Source organism: Seriola aureovittata, chromosome 10 (assembly GCF_021018895.1).
Source record: "Seriola aureovittata isolate HTS-2021-v1 ecotype China chromosome 10, ASM2101889v1, whole genome shotgun sequence".
NCBI lineage: Eukaryota > Metazoa > Chordata > Actinopteri > Carangiformes > Carangidae > Seriola > Seriola aureovittata.
In genome coordinates, this window is record NC_079373.1 from 22,466,555 (window position 1) to 22,487,511 (window position 20,957).

Below are 20,957 nucleotides of genomic sequence, written 5' to 3' on the forward strand. Positions count from 1 at the left end.
AAATGTTATAAAAATGACATAGTATAGTAAGGCATAGAATGTTATAAAGATGATATAGTAGAGTAAGGCATAAAAATGACATAATGTAGTAAGGCATAAAATGTCATAAAAATGACGTAGTATAGTAAGGCATAAAAATGACACAGTGTAGTGAGGCATAAAATGTCATAAAAATGTCATAGTGTAGTAAGCCATAAAAATGTGATAAAAATGTCATTGATTAGTAAGGCATAAAATGTCATTAAAATGTCAATGTATAATAAGGCATAAAAATGACGTAATATAGTAAGGGAAAAAAACCTCATAGTATACTAAGGCATAAAAACGTCATATTATAGTAAGGCATAAAAACATCATAGTATAATAAGGCATAAAAACATCATAGTATAATAAGGCATAAAAACATCATAGTATAATAAGGCATAAAAAAGTCACAGTATAGTAACACGTAAAAAGTCATTATATAGCAAGGTACGAAAAAGTCAGTTATAGTTGCCAGTTATCCTAATGTGCATGTATTTGGATTGTGGGAGGAAGCCGGAGTACCCGGAGAGAACCCTCATACCTCATACAACCCCGCGTCAAAATTACCCGAACTATCACTTTAATGACACAATAATAGATGATAATATTTGAAAAAATATTTGTTCCTGTTATTGCTTGTGTTTAACTAGATTCATATACCCATATACATATATATTTAAAAAAAAATGCTCTTAAAATAAATTTGGGTAAACTTCAAGTTGACCAAAGGGTCTTTACCGCCACTTCTTCGTCGACTGTGTCAGCTGACCAAAACGTCATCACGTCAACCGAGAACCTGCGTCGTACACAGGAAGTCGAATTATCAGCTGATCCTGCTGGCTGTTGTTGATGCCTGAAGTTGCCGTTGTTTGGACACTGTGTTGCTCTTATCTGCTCCTGACATAGAAGATACATTAAACCCGAAAAAGGGACACGGTGGGCATTTACCGGCTGACGAGTTTATGACTAACACAGGAAGCGTGTCATCGCGAGGACTTTGAATTTGCGCACTAGCGACAGAAGAGCTAGCTCCAAAAGCTTGAACCTTCGGTGGAAGGAAGAAAGAAAAAAAGGCAAAGGCAGCCGACGGCTTGGCGTGCTTTCTTTGTTTATGTCGTGCCAGTCTGAACCGCAGTATTAATTTTCTGTGTCTCGAAATTAGATTTCTTGTTCTGCATACACGTAATTTATATTTATTCTTAATTGCCAGTACGTGAAAAGGGCAAATAGCTCGTCAGCTAACGTTAGCCCATAGCGCAAAGAAATAGTCTTGTTGTCAAGGCTTGCTTTCGTAACCGCCCGACAGTGACAGATAACGACAGCTAACAGTAGGAACAGTCGGGTTTGGAGCAATTATTTCCGTACCTCTATTTTGTAGCTGTTCGTCACTGGATCATATGCTCTGTTGGTCCGTTGGATACACAGGACACAACACTGTAGCCGAACAAGCACTTATTATATTGAAGCCTGTTGGCCAAGTTTGATCTATCTGCTTGTTTTGTTCTTGACTTTAAATTAAGTGAATTCAAGTTGGGAGTTTTTTTCAGTATCGATTTTTAAACCACACAATCGAGCAGGAGGTTAACTGACAGCTGGCCTTGTGCGTTTTAGGTTTGCTGACAGGTTGCGTAATTTGTTTGTGTGCAAGCTGTCAGCCTCTGCTCGGTAACTTGTTAGATTGTAATTTAAAACATATGTATTTCTTTAAGCCTTAGGTGTTCAGCCATAGGTGGCTTTGTGGATATCATTTTAAATATTGAACTATTTTTTGTCATTCTTCGTTGGTACAATTTTAATGTCAAGAACATATGACATGTGATAAAGAGTTCACTTTTTACTGTACCTTATAGACCGAGTAGCTGCTTGATGCTCACACTCATGAATTTTGTGGTTTTAGAAAAAGAAGTGGAGTTATGAATTAAAGTAGCTATCTGAAACTATTGAGACAGAGTACTGTAATCAGGTAGAGACAAGCAGAGAGAAAGGGTCCCTCAGAGGGTCCCACTGTGTCTTGAGGTGAGGTGAGCTGCCCCCCAACTACTTGCCAATGCTGGATCTGGAGGTGGTGCCTGAGAGATCACTAGGAAATGAGCAATGGGAATTCGCCTTAGGTGGGTACTACAACAATATTTTGAAAGAACATAACTCAAAAATATAGTGTGGAGAATGAGACTATGAGCCAGCCATTAATGTTACAAACAACATTTGAAATTATTTTCCTTGCATCCTAATTTTACATTTTACTGGTGAGTCCTAAGGCTAAATGAGAGATACTGTGTTTTCAGGGATGCCATTGGCCCAGGCCATCTCTATTCTACAAAAACACTGCCGCATCATCAAAAATGTCCAGGTGCTATACAGTGAACAGGTAAGATGGCCAAACTATTATGTGGTCCCACTCACTCTCACATGCACAAAAAAAGGTAATCAGCTTGTATAAGAATCCTCTTGGGCTGAAGCGCAAGTTTTGCAAGAACTGAGGCTTTCGTGTATGGCTGTAGTAATACAAGTTGTTTTACAACAATATTTTCAGTTGAATTACTGTATATTAACTTATATTAATGTGGATATGAGTTGATAAGATATAAGTGTGTTTGAGGTAACCAGAGAGCACTGAACAGTTTATATTTTAACCATAACTCGTTCAGATTAGTAACTAATTTAGTCACAATTTAAGGGATTTTTTGTTAAAAAGAAAATAGTTGAGGTTATGTGTGTATGTGAAAAGGGGATACCAGCCCATATATCTTTATCTGCCTCAGCCTTAAAACTGGAGTTTCAGGCTACATTTAAATTATTTCTCCAGATTAAATAGCTAAATGTTGATCAGGGAGGTTCTTTTCGGAACATAATCACTTAGGTGTGAGACTGATCCAGTTGCAACTGGAAGCAATGGTTCATATTAACATGAATGACACCACATGAAACTGTCAATAAAATTGTCCATTTTTTGTCTGATGTAAAATATATATGCAGTCATAGCATTGGTGTGTGTCCAATTTCCTTTAAGTCGTCTTCAAAAGCAACTGATTCTGATTGTCTGCTCATCTGCATATCTGTGCAGGGCACATACCCCCTGCCTATCTGTTAATTAATTAGTTTGTTTATATCCCCTCCAGACGCCACTCAGCCATGACCTCATACTGAACTTGACTCAGGATGGGATTAAACTGCTGTTTGATGCCACAAATCAGAGACTCAAGGTAAAAATTGTTTATTTTAACTGGTGGGTAATATGAAAGAAAAACTGTGCAACAGAACCAGTAGTGTGCTGCCACTTAGACTCAAACTCAAAGACACTTAAAGAGAGAGATAATCAGTGTGTGTCCAGTTCCAAAAAATGTTAAAGCAACTGCCTTTAAATAAGGTATTTATTATTATATATAATAGTAAATATTGGAGAGAAATCGTAACAGGGATTGAGTGAACTTTGAGTTGCACACTAGACATGAGGGCTGTGGTATTTCTCTACAGTTAATTAGCAGTAGCAGCTTACCACAGCTGAAAAAATTGCTCCCACTTCTCCTTCTAGATAATTAGCAAAGATACATAAAACTCCCCTGGCCTTGTTTAATGACATTGAACTAACCGTTTGTTTTCTGCCCTTATGTTTTTCATCTTTGTGGGTGACAGGTGATCGAAGTGTACGACCTGAGCAAAGTCAAGTTGAAATACTGGTGAGTAGAAATATGAAGTTGAAGGAGTTTACAAACCTGCTGAATAATAATAATAATATAGTTGATTTAGCCACAATGAAAATCATGTTAGATTCTTAGCTGTTATTGTTATATGTTACTACATTGTATGTTGCCACAGAGACCACTTTCAACTATTACTATAGAACTACTAGAAGTCATGGCTCTTCACAGACAGGACTGCACCTACTTAGTGATGGTGTTTGGCTGCATTAACTATGTGTGTAGGATTATCATTGACAATACCTCCTCCACTAATGCAGTACAGCCTGTATGAATATTAATAGATTTAAAGTTGACTCTGTGTGTGTTTTGTATTACAGTGGAGTTCATTTCAACTCTCAGGCCATTGCCCCCACAATAGAGCAAATAGACCAGTCATTTGGAGCTACGCACCCTGGAGGTACTTAACAAAACAAAACACATGTACAAATGAACCAACATTTTGATCTTGCTTTTCTCTTTTATGAATTCTTTTTTTTTTTTTTTTTTTATGAAACCCCCCCCCCTCCAGTTTACAATGCTGCAGAGCAGTTGTTCCATCTCAACTTTCGAGGACTTTCTTTCTCCTTCCAACTGGACTCTTGGAACGAAGCTCCAAAATACGAGGTGAGAATGTTTTCATTGATTTGCTTGTCAGCCAATTAAAGAAGAGCTGAGTGGCCGTTTCTCCAAATCCCAGCGGAATCAAGCCAGCCTTGTGAATTTAAGTGATTACCCTTCATATGGACAGTCTGAGGTCAAACCTTGTGTTTTCTCTGAGCACGTCCCGTCAGCTTGATGCTGTTTCATCGAGATGATCAATATTGTGAGGCTGAATAAAGATGCCAAATGAATGTTGAGAATGATTGCCTTGTTGCTTGTTTAATCTTTGGCACCGAAGATTTTTTTCTTGGATGTCAGTGATCCAAAATGCTTAGAGATGTGATCCTCATCACGCCCCAGGATGCAAAACCTTCCTGGCAGATTTTCTAAAACATTGAAAGGAACTACAGTATGACAGATCTCAAAATGCACCACATTCGAATTCCAGTGTTATCCTGTAGAGATGTCAAATAGTCATTGCAGTGTTATGTAAGCAATAAATATTCTGACTGTAGTAGGGAATTCAGGGTCCTGTGCTTCATTATTAAATTCTCCAAGACAACAGAGATACCCAGCAGTAATAGTCAAGATTTTCATTACAATATGACAGTCAGATTTTCACACAATCTGCAACCCACATGTTTTTACATGCTGCTGGACACGGAAAAGTGTTAGATTTTTGTCTTAGTTTTGAGGTTTGTATAATTAGACAGAGTCTCTTGCGGATGTTGTACTGCAGCTGTGGATGTCTTGGGTGGTGTATGTCATGAACCAGCTGCTTTGACATCTGTCCCTTTCTGCAGCTCGCTACTGTGAAGACCATACAGTGATGGCTTTAAAGTTTAATACAGCTCAGCTGACTTCATATTCCAGTGACAAGTTTACAGAGTATCTCATTTTTTTTATTAGCTGTCTGGCTTTGGCTACAACATGCTGCTCCAACACATCTGTGCTATTATAGTATTGATTGTTTCATTAGCATTCCAGTACATCATGAGCTGCATGTTGAACTGGTTGAATGGTTTTGTTTGTTTCATGGGACAACAGCTTGTGCTTGCTTGTCATCTGTAGTTGTGTGCATGTACAAAAATGGTAGTTTCAGCTTCTAGTGCAAGTTATAATATTTGCATTTCTTTGTCTAAATCTCAACACTCAGCTGTAATACACTTCCTGTTTGACATGAGTGTATTTGATGACAAATGGATGACTGAGATTCTCTGTAAGCCAAGTTTTTTCGGACACAACTGGCACAGTGTAGAAACCTTATAATGCTTAGGATCTTTTTTTTTTTTTGCAAGTCTCTTAAAACCTCCAAGCCTTTGCTCTAAATTAAATTGAGAATAAACCATCTGCAGCTGTTTAGCATGTCTGTCGCCTGGGTGCTGATGAATGCAACTTGGAAATACACAAAAAATCAGCACATAAAGTCACAATGAGTGTTGATTCGTTGTTGGACCTCTCAGAATAAACGTTCTTATCTGATAGAGACCTAAATTGGATTACTCCACTATGCCATAGTGGACATAGTGGAGTTTTTCCCACTTGAACACAGGTATTTAGGTCAGTCAGTGAGTTACATGACACGTTACTCCTCTGTGCTTCATGTTTTATCACATCTTTCTTTACTTGTCAAAATAGCGTTCTAGAAAACACTTGTTTGTTTTACTGTGTCTTCTTGATACAAACACAATGTACTCCAGTCCTATACTACTCCCAGTTGTTTTGCCTTGGCAGCCTAACTTTGCCCTGGGTTTGGCCTCCCTGCAGATTCCACACGGGGCCATGGTCAAGAGGATGCACATCTACACTGGCAACAACCTGCAGGAAACAAGGTACATACACACACATGCAGCTGCACAAACTAAATGTTACTCAAAGTGAATACATCTGTAGCATGTATATATATATATATATATATATATAGAGAGAGAGAGAGAGGTTTTAAAGCAAATTTGTTACATATTAGTTTGTAAGCATTATTTGAATTATAATGCTCCCATGAGCAACAACACCTGACATCCTTATTTCACGTATCAACACTGAACAAATGGGTGGAGAACAAAGACACCAACAACAAAAAGCCACAAGAAACACAAATATAAAACCTCAGAATTAAGAAAGCCCAGGCATAGCGAGCACAAACACTCCCCTCTCTATGTCCTCAGAGCTCCAGCAATGCCATTGGCTTGTTTCCTTGGCAACATCTATGCAGAGTGTGTGGATGTCCTGAGAGATCGGGCAGGGCCTCTGGGGCTCAAACTCCGCCTTCTCACTGCAGGTAACATATGTCTCTATGTCTGTGTGTCTTGAGGAATGGATGGGACTGTAGTATTTACAGCAAGTATTGAAATATTGCAAAATAATATTTATGAGACGAATCGACACGTTTCCAGTCCCAATGTATTTTTCCTTATTTTTAATGTAGCCCTTTCAAAGACAAACACAGACTTCGCTAGAAGTACCTGGCTGGGATATGTGTATCTACACTCACCAAGCACTTTATTAGAAACACCTGCTTATTCATGCAGTTATCCCAATACAAAAACATTTGTTGTTTTGCACTGTGTGAGTGCAGGTTGTGGTCCTGGTGGGATGACTGATGCTAAAGTGAGGTCCCTAGAAAGGAGCATCTACTTTGGGGATTCCTGTCAGGATGTACTGGGTGCTCTGGGCTCACCACATAAAGTCTTCTACAAGTCTGAGGACAAGGTGGGAACTCTTGTACTACATGTTCAGCTGTTGGAGCTGTCACTGTTGTTAGAATGATTTATTATATTTTCACTATAAGATCTATCTTCTATCACTCGGACAGTTGATTGGTTGTTGTTGTTTTTTTTTGTCACCTTTTTCTCACTTAAATGTGTCCAGTTCTCAATATTTTCACCTCTCGAATGTGACTTCACAACAAATCATGTCATATTCAACGTAAATGTTTCTAACTGGCTAAAGAGAATAGACCATCTGATCAAACAATCATGTGTTGTTTATTTTAGATGAAGATCCACTCTCCATCACCTCACAAGCAGGTTCCTTCTAAATGTAATGACTACTTCTTCAATTACTTCACCCTCGGAGTGGTACGTGAGCTCAGCCTAGACTTGTTTGTGTGTGTGTGTATACATTTGTATGCTTTAGTGTCTGTGTTTTATATTGTTGTATGCACATAGTTTTTTTCTGGGTGTTTGTACTTTAGTTGTGGCTGCTTTAAAGCTGCAGACCAACTTGGGAAGCCTTGAGCATGTTTGATGTAATTTAGAAATTGAGCCATAAAGTTGGACACCTAGCTTGTTCATTCTAATGTACTTTAGGTGAGAAAACTCAGATAATGTGAATTATGTGTGAGTTTTCAGTTGTATCACACAGAAATATCCTCTCATTTTGATGTTTGAACGAAATCTATTCAAATCTGTGTCTGTACCACGTCTGTCTGTGACTTTGGTATAAAATATTTTCAGCCAGTGACCTTCTGGAGTTCTATCTTAATTTCCTAGGCCTGTTTGGACAGTCTCGGTTGGGAAAGTAAACAAGATGCAGATACATCTGCAGCCACTGTTTAGATCCTCTGAACAAGATGCTTGAGTCCCGCTGCACAGTTCCCTCATATGAATGGGTGTCGGGGTGAAGTCCTGCTTCTATCTGCATTTACTCACCCAGTATTTGCAGTAGATACGACTGTAGTGAGCTGGTCTGGTCAAACACACAGTGCAAAGGCCATCTTGATGATCATGTTCTTTTATTTTTCAGGATATCCTGTTTGACTCGACATCTCACCTGGTTAAGAAGTTTGTCCTCCATACCAACTACCCTGGACATTATAACTTCAATATGTAAATATATTAGTGTCTAGACAACGCATTTCTCTGTGATTTTATTTATTTATGTTTCCTTGACCCAGTTTCATTTTAGCTCCCTTTCTCCACAATAGCTGACAATATTTGTCTATTTTTACCTCAGCCATTGTAGCCTTTCTGTCCCTGTTTGAAACGTTGTTTGATTGTGTTTTCTCTGTCATCGCAGATATCATCGATGTGACTTTAAGATTCCACTAGTCATCAAAAAAGGTGAGACATTTCCAAACAGACAGTCACAAACCCATCTCATCAAGAATGAGACTTTCATGTCCTAGCATAAACACTGATTTTTTTTTTCTTAATCCTTGTTTCACTTATGTCTGTTTTTCTGCTTTTGTCTCCATGCCCTTCAGAAGGAACTGATTCTCAGACAGAGGACTGCATCTTAACCACCTATAGTAAGGTCAGTTATGGATAGTTGTGGATATTTCTAATTTAGGACTTTGTACCTCTTCATTTGGGATTATAGAGTTGTGAATTTTCAGTTATTCTTCTCTGGCATGACTACTGCTAAAACCTGGTCTCTGCATCACCAGTGAACCCTATGTTTCATGCCATAAATATATAAAGTTTTCATCATTTCATAATGTTTTATATGTTAGCCAAACATTTCTTGAATGTTCACGAAAGTAACTTTTTATTTTGCCCCTGTTTTAATGTATCCTGCTACTCAAAATATGTTCCTACGTTGTCTTTTAACACCATCACCATGAGGTTGATACAAGCGCAGACCTCAAAAATGTTTCATCTACTCCCATAAATGATTTTTCTTGAATTATCTGTTAACTCTTTTTGTTTCTCTCTCAGTGGGATCAGATTCAGGAACTTCTGGGTCACCCGATGGAGAAACCTGTAGTGCTCCACAGGTAAAGAACATACACATGCATAGATACTGTAATATAGATCACATCACTGCTGTCTCTCACATAAGTCTAAGATCCTTTGTCGTAATATTTCAGTGCTGTTGTTGGTTTGCAAATACAACATTCAAACCTTTGTTTGACAGGTCCTCGTCAGCCAATAACACCAACCCATTCGGCTCTACTTTCTGTTTTGGACTGCAGAGGATGATCTTTGAGGTCAGAACACTTTTGTCTCTCTAGATTTAGCTAGTCTGGACAATGTGTACAGAGCCTTAATTTATTGTCTGAAGGGCTGTATTACACTGAGAAAAATGTGTAACCACCTTTACAAATTTACTGAGATACAGCAGATATGACTTTTTCAATTTTCAGCAAGGCACACAAACATGACACCTAGAAGTAATAAAACAATTAGATAAAAGGAAACTCAGCATATACATTTGGAGCAGGACTGGTGTCACAGATTCAGACAAGACTAAAACTGCAGATACGATCTAAAGCTAACTGGGGGTTGTGACTGCTCTGCCTAAATTTGATTGAAACTGTGTTTTTAAACCAAAAGTCAAAATGGAAATTTTGTTTGAACACATTATTTCTGAATATTTCAACTCCATACCTTTGTAAGACTCACTATCTGTTTTTCTCTTCCCAGGTGATGCAGAATAACCACATAGCATCAGTGACCCTCTACGGTGCTCCACGGACCACCAGTCAAGCCCGACCTGAGTCCAGTAGTAGTTCCCACTGAACAAGTAACCAGAACCACATCCCATTCTGGCTTGTCCTGAATCTAGTACCTCTACTGACTGAACTTCTAACCCAGAGCCAGATTCTTAACCAAGCAGACCTAACCCAGAACAACAACGTTATTCTTGCCCAGTTCAGATGCTAAACATTGAGCAGAAATACAACAAGAACCCAAGATAACTCAGAAGCAACCAAATCACACCTCACCTCACATTAATCAGCTTTTCCTTGTGGGTATTCAAATTTATTCTTCCAATCAGACACACCCAGCGACAAAGTCAACCCGACTCTGAATATCCCAGGACACCCACAATGGTCGCAGTGCTGGAGCATTGATGCTTTGAAATGAAACCAGTGAAATTATTTTCTCTGTTGTGTGGGAATATAACCGCGGTGCTGCAAACTGACATAGTGAAGAAATTTGCATTCTGGTAGAGCTCAGCTGTTTCCTATCTCCATCCTGTGACTGCATCCGCCGAGGACCACTGAAGAAGAATTTCTCCTGACTGTAGTTCGGACGTCGTGTTTCCACCAGTATGATGCACTGGCAGCCTAAATGTGACAATAACCTCCATAAACATTGTGGTGGTCAGACAACTACCATTTGAATTCATCTACTGCAAATCTCTAAATGTTAAACATCAAAGATGGAGTTGTGAAGTTAGCATGGCTGCTGCTGAGAACTGCTGTGGCCCAGGTCTCGAAACAAGCTCTGGCTTGACCCACTGATTATACATCAACCAACCACACTGCCAGTCCAACCAGTACCGCCTGTCTTCCTGCCACATCTTCAGTACGAGACCCGACCGGCTCAGTCAAAACCTAAACTCACCCACACCGCAAGAACCAAATCAGCCCAGGCCAACCAAGAGACATCAGAGCCAAACACACTGAGAGCCGCAGAGGACTGTAACCAAAAAAAGAAATGCAAGAATCCAGATTTTGTTGTTCAAGAGAAGAACCAAACACACTCAGGGTGTGGGAGAGAGACGTGGCCCAGAAGGTAACCTGCTCCGTGGCCGGGCCAGTCAAACAAGATGTGAATCCTCTTTAAGCAGAATGATCCAAACATCTAACATCACCTCCCCGATTATTGCCTCCCTCTTCATCTTCCTACCCGTCCTTCAACTTCGTTCAGTGGTGCCCTCACACACAGACTCTCACGCACACACACAGACTCTTTCACTCACTCACACACACACACACATACATATAACAGCAGTGAGCACTCTATTAACCCAAAGCTGTTACTTGCAGCGCCAGACATTAGCGTCACACACACTCACATAAATGAATATCTGCATGTTAGGTTGCTGATTTTTAAATTTTACATTTTAAGACTTGACACACACACACACCCAGCATTTCAAACCCTTCACTACCGTGTCACATGTATTTCTAGTTACAAGAAAGCAAGCTGGCTCATCTTTTTTAGCCTTTTAAGCGCTACACAAATATGGAAACACGCAGGCATGACACAAGAATTTGCATGAACTTGGTAGACGTTTTCGAATGGGAGGAGACTAATCACAAGCACAAACTGGCAACCTGTTGCGTTTATTCGATCCTGCATGTTGTGAGCATAGACTTGGCACAGTTTCTTTATTTCTCTCTGCCCTCTTTCACTCATTAGCAGCATGACCATTTTCATTGTGCTCTGTGTTTTTTAAAATCCATTTTTACATTTGCACTAATACACACCTTTTTACTTGACTGGTTGATTCCCTATGCTCAGAGATGGATTTGTGGAGGTATTTGGAGAGAGTGGTGTGTGTGAATGTGTAAATGTGTGAATGTATGTGTGTTTTTATCCATAAGTTTGGACAGAGGAGAGGTCCTCCCATGGTGTTTGCAGTCAGGTCCTCTGTGTTACACTCTTCTCTCTTTTCTCTGTACTTTCTTCATCTTTACATGTGACTGATGCATTGCAATTCATCCCTCAGCAATGTCTGCATTTATTTCTTTGTTGAATTGCCAAATGCTATAGCCAAAGACCTTTCAGGATGATTAATGTTTGATCTGCAGACGTTATCACTGTAATATTTTGTCCAAACCTTTCCTGTGGAGAGAGCCGTGTGTTGGCCGTTCTCCTTTCTTTTGCATCGAAGTCACTGCTGTGGTAAAGCCTCTAAATTCAGCTCCTGGTTTCTCTAACTGCTGACGGTAATTACACAAGACAGGAATAGCTGACTTGTGTCTTTTGAAACCAATCAGCCTGTCTTTCATCTCAGTTTAGTTACAGCTAGAGACACATTAACAGTAGTAACAACTAGTGTCATCCCTATCACTTGTACAGTGGTAATTGTTGTCATTCCTTCATCATAATATTTGGCTGCAGTTTGCGTCTCCCTCTAATGTGTAAATTTAAGTTCTTTTTTTATTTACAAGCAACTGAATAAACTGTGTATTAATTTTAATACACATATTCTCTTTTATTGTCCCTTGATATAAATGCCATTTGCTCTTATCTTTTCACAGTTGCTGAATGTCTGATTGTTTGTGTCTACATGTGTGAAAGCATCAGGGTTGAAGTCAGGGCCCGTATACATGACGTCATGTAGAAAGTGCTGACCAGAGATAAATTAGTTTTTGTTGAGAATTAAAGGCAGTTGGCTGCTTGTAGAAAACTAAACTTTTTTTTTTAAACGGGTAATATCTTTTGAGGTAGCATCATTTAAAGCAGTTTCAAGTGAGTTTTGACATTGAAACTTGCTACAGTGTGTTATTTTACTTTGTACATTTTCTTCAACAAACCCCACTGAGTTAATTGATTAATTGAGTAATTATACCCCTCACTAAAAACAGAAGGCGTCACGATGTGAGTCAGCTGTGCTTTAAACCAGATTTTCAATTAACGAAAAAAGAATAGTAGAGGGACTTTTTTCATTATAACATCAGAAGAACAAAATTTTTAGATCGCCATTGATTAGCAATTCTAATGAAACTTTTTTTTAAGAATTACTAATAGTCTTTATTTACAGTACCTTGTTTCTTGGCACAGCACGGCTCTGACATGTAGGATTGTTAAACAAGACCAAGTCAAAGAGCAGTTGAAGAAATGGCCCTAATGCGTTCGGAGTTGATGTACAAATGCTGTAAATAGTTGTGTGATCTTATTCTGGCGTCTTCTTATTTAGATGATCTCAATGGCTTGGTACAGACATAACTGACTAAGATCCTGGCTGGGTATCTTAACATTTCCTCCTTGATTATGATTACATTTAAATCTCAGGAGGAGGCATCTACTCACAACTGACTCATTAACAATCACTGGAAAGTTTTTGTTGTTGTTTTTTTATTCCAGACCACTCAGTATTGAAACTTTTTTTCATGTGTAATGCTAAAGCTGCAGGTGCACAGATGTGTTTAGTGTCAATAGATCACCCTGCTTTTCAGCTCTGCTTGAACTGATCCATAGAAAGTACAAAGCTCCATTTGCACAGGCAGAGAAAACAATAATCCTTCTTCACATTTGGATCGGGAGCGAGCTCTGATAGAGATGTTTTTATAGAGTGGACAGAATCAGATTTGAAGTCTAGCTTTGGCATGTTGCTAGATTTTACATCCATTTGTTTACACTAAAAAAAACATCTTTTTGGCTGCAGCTTTCATGCAGCCAAACTCCCTCCCAAGTGAGGTGATGTGGTTTCTGGTGCCAGGAGAGACAGATGTTTCACTCCTTGCTTTGGTGAAACAGGGACGTCCGCGTTAAGTAGGGAAACGGATGTAATATAACTCATGAAAGCTATATTCAAACATTTTACTACCACTTGCTTTTGTGCAAGCAGATATAAGAAATCAAGAAGAAAAAAAAAAAAAACAACACAAAACTGTTGAACATTGTGCCTCATCTCCCACCGAGCCTGTCTTTGACTTTTGTCTCTATCTCCTCTATTGGAAACTCCTTGTATATACAATTTGAGAATGCATATGAACTGCATCATTGTACAGTATGTATGTTTGTGTCACTGAGCATTATCAACAAGCTAACATGGTATTATTGCCGTCTCAGTCATTTTAGTTTTCCTGTTACCTGCAGAAAACGGCAGGTTGGGTTGGGTTTCCTAAAATGAGGATGGGTTTTTCAGGGTTTTTTTTTTTTTTTTTTCACCATCTCAATGTTTTGTATTTGATCTGTTTCTCTGTTTTATGTGGTGTGTGTGTGTTTATAACTACATTAAATGCCCATAACAATGTGCAAATGCTCCCAACCCTTAAAAGCTCAACAGAGTTATTGTGGAAAATTATTTTAGCAATGCAATTCTGCCAAAAAAAAAAAAGAAAAAAAGAAAAACAACCTAGCTGTCCAAAAACTCAAATGCGTGTTGACAGGGGATTTTTAATTAAAACCTGAGGGAACACCATTCTTTGGCTGCCTCCACCCTCTGCTGAATTTGAATAAATTGGTAATTTCCCAAAAGATCTCAGGGCTAACTCAAGCTTTGCTCCATTGGAAGCAGATGGGTAAAAAACAGAAACAGTAGAGGCAGCAGTGAATGAAGCCAATCAAGAGGCTTCTTCGGAGCAATGTACATAAAAGTCCAGCTATCAAAGTAAACTGAGCCCAGCACAACACACACATTAGATGCTGACAGAGGAAGACAAATGATTCTATGCATGAACCCCGCTTTGGTAAGCCCAGCTCAGCGCCACAGACGGTCATTGCTGTGATGATGCATTGTTAATGAGAGAGACGGAGAGAGGAGCTATAGGGTGTCAGGTAGTTTATCTCACCCAAACTCAGGTGGACATATCACATCCTTGTTTTTCCTGACATTTATAAGATAGAAAAACAAGTGATTAATCCAGAGGTCTGTGTGGCTCTTCAATTAAATCTGTTTTAAAAAAAAAAAATTACTGAGTGGAGGAAATGAGTGATTGTGATAATCAGATTGTTGTGATTTATAATGGACAGCTTCAGTTCGGTGTAATGTTAAATGTTAATCTCATATTGACGCTTTGCATTGTCATATGTCCTGTTGCCCATTTCCCTTACCCCTCCGATTTTTTTTTTTTTTTCTGTGGACATTTTAAGCCCATTTCTGGAAATGAGGCGGTTCTCCTTAATTCAAACTTGTAAAATTTATTGGAATGTGGCATTTTATATTTTGAATACTATAACTTTGTGTATTAAAAAAAATACGTAGATTTATTCAGCATGTCCACTGAAAAAAAAGGCAATAACAATACCACGTAGTGCAGGAAGAAGGATTAGTTTGACTGAAAGCTTTGCTCCAGCAGAATACTTATTGGCAGTGTTTGATGATGGTTGTTGAGATGAGCTACTGCTGTGCATTCTCCAACAACTCCAATGCAACATTTGGACTTTTATGAAATCAAATGCTCACTGTTCATTGACATCAAAGTTCATTTTCTGTGTGCAACCAGGATATGAAAAAGTAATAAAAATGTGGATGTGAAATAAGATTGGGAGTTTTTTTATTTCTTGAAACTCAAGTTTATGCTGCACGTTTGACTTGACTTCAGACAGGAGCCAGATCTCAGCATCTGTTTTGTATCAACACCTGGCAGAATTATATTATTATAAGTGACAAAGACAGAGACTGTCTTAAACTATTAAAGTTGAAATCTAAACTTTTGCTTTGACAAATGAAGCAGTAACGTAAAGATCACTTCATGTACATTATCCAAAAAAAAAAGATTTAATTAAAACATTCAGTGTTCCAGAACTGAAACTCAGCTGCCCACACTGACCACATCTACTGTGTGTTTACACCACAGACTATAGTAGCGTGCATGCATTCAGATGAGCCACAACAGAACTAACAATAAAAGACTTTTGGATGATGTATGAACACAAACTTGCAGCCATTTTGTTCAGGTATCACTTGTTAAATTCAGTGTCTTAGCCATAACATGTGTTTGCTCTTCCACTGCCACTGACAATGACCCTCTGACACAGTGACTAAAGTGATCATCACTAAGATGATTATAAATCACTCCTGCAGCATTTTTAACACTGAACATTTTGAGCAGAAGAGGGTAAAGATATAAAGAGTTCAAATATATAATTACAGTATACAAATCATCATAATTATAGTAATAACTAAAGTGTTCACATGAAAGTACACACGCCTCAGAAACATTCAGCAGAGGTTTGGCGCGCATGTGTGACTGTGTACTATGGTCCCAGCTGGTTCCCACTGTGCAGCTGGTTTCCACTTAGGTTTCATTTGTTGTTCCTCCAGGGAACAGATAATGCGACCGTCCATTTGTGCTTCTATCCAGCATAACAAGTAGGAGAGGAGCATCTCTGCAAGTGATTCACATCAGAACACAAAAAAGTCTCTGCTGTTTTCTCAGTGCTTACAGCCACTTTCAGTCTTGGCTGTCGACACAGTCCAATGAAAGTCAGGCTATTAACATTGTTGTGGTCTCACACAAACGGTTGCATTCACATTTGGATGGGGTTAAACCAGCTACCCACATTAAGTTACGTTGTCCTCGTCAATCTTAAGGTGTCTCTGTTTGTAACACAACACATTGGTAAGATTACACATTCAAAAGTGCAGAGATTCAACTCATCACACAGTCGTCTTTGCTAATCAAAATCTTGCCCCATGCGAACAGACAGATGGGGCTCTGATGGTAAAAAGCCTAAATTCTCTCTAGGATTCCTCACTGAAAAATCTGAAGCATGTTTGCCAATTCATTTCCCCCAAGTTGATCTGCCAGCTTGGATAAATGCTCCTATGACTCAACCGTGCTTTTGAACACATCACAGTCCTTTCAAGTTGGCCACTGATCCCCCGCTATAACCACTTTGTACTCACTAGGGCTGTTGCAGATCCCACTCGTCCCTGCAGAAGGTCCCTAATGCATGATAAATACCCGCTTCTCACCGTAGTCCGTCTCTTCTCCTGCCTCCTCTTCCGTCTTCCCCCTCCACTTAAAGGGCCAGGATGTCAGGCTGGTCCTGTTGTGGCAGCTCAGTTTGGGGTCATGCAGGAGGTTCCACATGAGCCAGATCTGTGGGACACTGAGGCTGTGAACAACCATGAGTTCTTGGTAGAAACAGGGGTCAAAGGTCTGAAGGTGGGGCGCTGCAGATGGTCTGGGAATTCCAAAGGTCCGAAAGCCCTGGTGGCGTGACGGTTTGACGCCAATCAGCTGGAGGCACATTCCCAGAAAGACATCATCAATGGGGAACAACTCCACCTAGAAGAAGCCAAAACATCATTGTAGTTCAAAGAACTCTAAAGTAGATTTATGTATAAAAATGCTAAAACTTCTTTTTGTGATTTTGAAATACCTGTTGACATGCAGAGCTAAGTTTCCGAGCTGTGTGTCCCGACATGACAAACCCTCCTCCCCCAGCATAATTCGGGTACAAACCCCCTCCATACACAAACTCTGGCACATAGTACTTGGAACTGCGCCGGCGAATGGGTTTAGCATGGATAATAATGTCACCGACAAACAGATCCTCATCTGGCTTTTGACCTTGCAACATCTCTAATATGTTCTCCACATTCACATACACATCAGCATCACCCTTGAAGATGAACCTGTACGACAAAAGAAAATAGAAAAAGCATCAGGTACGAGTCGCAGGCTAAGAGTCAGATAAACTCTTGATTCAGTGCAATTTTTGTAAGCACTGACTTGACATGAGGACAGCTGCTGTTAACCCATTTCAGAAAATGTGTTTCCTTCAGCGTCAGGTTGAAGAAAGTGTCTTCAAAGTCCCAAAGCAGGATATCCCGAAAGGTCTGGCTCTCGTAGGCCAGGAGCCGATCCCACAGAGGAAGAGTACTCCGATTCCTGGGAACCCCAAGCAGGAAAACCGTACGAATGGACACGCCATTTTGGAACTGTCCCTCCTTACCCCATGTCCGACGTACCACCTAACAGAAGGTAAGAAAGGGAGAAGAAACTGACTAGTAGTAAGAGTTAACCCTCTATTGGTTTTTATTTTGCCCATTCAGGGCAGCACGTTAGCCAACAATTTACACATCGAGCAGACATGTGGCAACAATACAATTTGGCATGAATTACCTGACGCTTATCAAAATCTGCAGCAATAGATTTCACAGCGATAAGCATATAGGGCGCAGTAATAGACTCTTTATCTCCTCTTCCTCCTTCTTGCTCCTCTGCTCCTCTGAGGTGACATTTCTCCGGCTGGTCTATGAGCAGATTAAAGTTTCTGTTGTCCTTTTCCCGCAAGTAACTCTCAAAGTCAAATGGTGGCATCGTGGGCAGAGGATTGCCAGCAGCCTTGGTCGGCACAGCATTCTTCCGTCGCGACTTGGATTTCCCCTTAGATTTGACCTGAGGTTTGGATTTGGCCGGAGGTGGTTTTGATTTGGACTGGGACTTACAGGCAGGCAGCTCTGGCTCTGGAGGGCTGGGTGGGAACTGAATTGGGAGAAATTATGTCAGACCGAAGACATAGGACATTAATTATAACAAGTAAATGTCGTGTTAATGGTCATTTAATAAATTCATCAACTCAATTTCATCAGATTTTCTAAGTGACAACTGGACACTGTGATGCAGTACAGACATTCACACAGAAAGAAATACAAGCATACTGTGTGTACATACACTGACACACTCTTCCTTTTGCAGTATGAATATTCATACTGCTCGGTGCTACGATCCTGCTTGTGGATTTTAGCCCTGCAGTAAACAGTATGTGAAAATATTGTTTCTCTGTGAGAACAAACAGCATCACATCCATGTCATTTTTATCACACTGATCCTCCCTCACATCCTTCATCAACTTCCCCTCCCACTGCACCTGTTCCCTCCTGTCTCTTCAAACCAGGCTAAAGTTACTTTATGTATCATCAGGATATTTATGAATGTTTACTGTATGCTCTATAAATGGCAAAGTCAGTCTGTTGGTCTCTCAGTCCACCACTTTGATCCACTGAAATAGCCTACAAATATATTCATCATTAATCTCAATATACAGTAGTAGCTATATGCAGAATTCACACCCAATTATTATGATTTTTAATGTTTTTTGGTTTTTTTTATATTGACCTCTTGCTGACCCAAGTAAAAATCTTGGTAACATTTTATTTGGATAGTCCTCCTGCAGAGAGTTTACAGAGTATTTGTAACATTTCAACAAGTTATTAAGTTTAGATTCAACAATTCAACTGTTGAATATTTGCATACACATGGTTGAACATTAAGAAATTAGTGAAATGTTATAAATACTCTGTAAACTCTCTGTGGGCAGACTGTCCAAATAAAGTGCAACAAAAATCTCAAATGAAGCTCAAGAACCAGACTTTCAGAAACATTGCTGGTTTCAAATTTTTAATGCATCGATTATTCTTGGTGAATAAAGCTTCTTTGATTGTGATACCTACATACGAACACATACACATGAATTAGAGCAGGTCATACCCCTGGAGACTCCTGGCCCACTTTGGCTCCACTGGTCCCCAGCAGTGTCCGACTGGAGCTGGTTGAGCCGTGGATCTCCAGCTTCCACACAGGTCTGTCCCACCCAGAGGAGAGGACGACCTGGAAACATGGGAGCCGGTGAGATGGGACATGGTAAGTGAAAGAGGTCTGTATCATAAAGAAATCATGACACAAAAATAGGTGATTTTCCATCCTTGCCTGGCGAGCATAGAGCAGCAGACAGAACAGAACCAGCAGCAGCATCGTGCACATCACATCTCCCTTCACATGGAGAATCCTCCGCATCGTCACCATCTTCCTCAGCATCTTCTATAGACACTGACCTCAGTTAAGTATTGCACAGGAATGCATTGGAAAGGGGATGCTACAGTTCATACTGCTTTTCAGGCAGCAGTCAGGACTAATGCAGGAACAACTTAGATTGACTTGGTCCTTTGTGCATATCACTCATATGGCTGGATGTAGGTCCATTGTCTGTGTCTCCATCTGCCCCTTGTCCTCAGGCACCTGCACCACAACAGGACAAAGTTGCAAAGTGTGTCATTACCTGTCCCTTGGCCCATTATTTAGATATTTTAATAAGGAGAAACTACCCTGGATGTCTAAACTCTGACTGCAAAGGCCTTGCTTATCTTGTCTAATGCATAAATCAATCCGGCAGACTTTTTCCCATGTGATTACTGTGATTATTTTCTCCCCAGTACCTTACAAGATGTAAATGCATAAACAATATATTGTTTGCTGAGGGCAATCATTGATGTGTGGCTGTATTCTCGATTCCCATCCCAAATTCCCCATGGCATCACTACTCTGGTCAGGAGGGGGAGTGTCTGTGTCTTATGTAAGTGAACATGAGGGCACCAACTTTTTCAAAGAACACTGTGTCCCAACATTCATGTCATTTAGAGAAAACGTCACTAAATGGTGCTGACAATACAGAAAACTCCGTCTTCTTATATGTGAGGGACTGTCAGTCAAAGAGCGCGAATTCCAGACAAGCTTGGTCAAATGTGGTCCGTGTGGAATAATCCGCAAACTGCTGCATGCAGGAAAGATTTTATATGCTGCATGATATACCTGATAAACAACGAATCTGTCCGGATGTAACATCCTAACGTGCAAGAAACGATTCGAGTCATTGAAAACTTACCAGACAGAGACGGAGGAGCAGGTCAAACTGAAAACATCTGTGCTGTGGACGGCTCCTCACTTCTCTTTGCACTGAAACAACTAACACACAAAGGAAACTGACCTCCAAAGTTTTCACAGAAAAAGACCCAGTGTGAAAAGAAGAGAGAGCAGTCACGGTACTGCATTCATGAGTATGTGTGCCGTGAAGGAGGACAGAGGATAAGACACAAACTCTTAAATATCTGCTCGTCTTTACGAGCGTCTCCGCTCATGTTGCCTTAACGTGCTGTAGGAAATACCGCGACTACAAGTTGTCTGGTTGACAACGGCAAATATGCAAGCATAGCCTACACCTGGGTGGGCTGTGTTAATTTTTAGATCTTGCACCACTCAACTTACATGAACCTGCATCATCAATAAAGTCATCACCAAACATCAAACGTCCATACTTGAATAGGCTACGTGATAATTTATGACAGTCGCCAGAAGAAGGAGTCTACGAGAAGCACTTGAATGCAGCATCTTAATTTTTTTTCTTTTAACCTGATCACGTGATTTAAACTGGAGCTGAGCAAGCCAGATGCCAACACAGCAACTAGGGAAGATGGAAAAGGAAGAAAGGAAAAAAAGAATTTAAAAAAAAAAGGAAAAAA

General features: G+C 39.9%; 2 protein-coding genes across 3 annotated transcripts; one reads left to right on the top strand and one right to left on the bottom strand.

Moving 5' to 3' along the window:
- The first annotated feature begins 844 nt into the window (after positions 1-844).
- On the top strand, positions 845-15,192 carry phaf1 (phagosome assembly factor 1). 2 transcript variants are annotated; one of them, XM_056386492.1, is made up of 16 exons: positions 845-2,135; positions 2,310-2,392; positions 3,144-3,227; positions 3,658-3,701; positions 4,043-4,122; positions 4,234-4,328; positions 6,039-6,136; positions 6,470-6,582; positions 6,880-7,013; positions 7,298-7,381; positions 8,049-8,131; positions 8,322-8,365; positions 8,509-8,558; positions 8,963-9,021; positions 9,162-9,234; positions 9,671-15,192. In XM_056386492.1, exons 1-16 carry the CDS (start codon positions 2,072-2,074, stop codon positions 9,764-9,766), a joined length of 1,284 nt encoding a protein of 427 aa, XP_056242467.1. In that variant the 5' UTR covers positions 845-2,071; the 3' UTR covers positions 9,767-15,192. The 2 variants fall into 2 exon arrangements, with proteins under 2 accessions (XP_056242467.1, XP_056242468.1); XM_056386493.1 differs by having other exon boundaries at positions 6,072-6,136.
- Positions 13,841-20,565, bottom strand: b3gnt9 (UDP-GlcNAc:betaGal beta-1,3-N-acetylglucosaminyltransferase 9). Its single transcript, XM_056386491.1, has 7 exons — positions 20,324-20,565; positions 19,372-19,680; positions 19,153-19,272; positions 17,785-18,147; positions 17,392-17,633; positions 17,039-17,294; positions 13,841-16,944 (listed from the first exon to the last, which is right to left on the bottom strand). The coding sequence occupies exons 2-7, from the start codon at positions 19,477-19,479 to the stop codon at positions 16,600-16,602; spliced, it is 1,434 nt and encodes a 477-aa protein (XP_056242466.1). The 5' UTR covers positions 19,480-19,680; positions 20,324-20,565; the 3' UTR covers positions 13,841-16,599.
- Positions 20,566-20,957: the final 392 nt, after the last annotated feature.

Coding starts and splice junctions, on each gene's coding strand:
- b3gnt9 (XM_056386491.1), bottom strand. CDS start 19,479: ATGCTGAGGAAGATGGTGACGATGCGGAGGATTCTCCATGTGAAGGGA. Junction 17,295..17,391: donor AGCAGCTGTCCTCATGTCAA/GTCAGTGCTTAC, acceptor TTTGTCGTACAG/GTTCATCTTCAAGGGTGATG. Junction 16,945..17,038: donor TTAGCTCTGCATGTCAACAG/GTATTTCAAAAT, acceptor GGCTTCTTCTAG/GTGGAGTTGTTCCCCATTGA.
- phaf1 (XM_056386492.1), top strand. CDS start 2,072: ATGCTGGATCTGGAGGTGGTGCCTGAGAGATCACTAGGAAATGAGCAA. Junction 6,583..6,879: donor ACTCCGCCTTCTCACTGCAG/GTAACATATGTC, acceptor GTGTGAGTGCAG/GTTGTGGTCCTGGTGGGATG. Junction 8,366..8,508: donor TCCACTAGTCATCAAAAAAG/GTGAGACATTTC, acceptor CATGCCCTTCAG/AAGGAACTGATTCTCAGACA.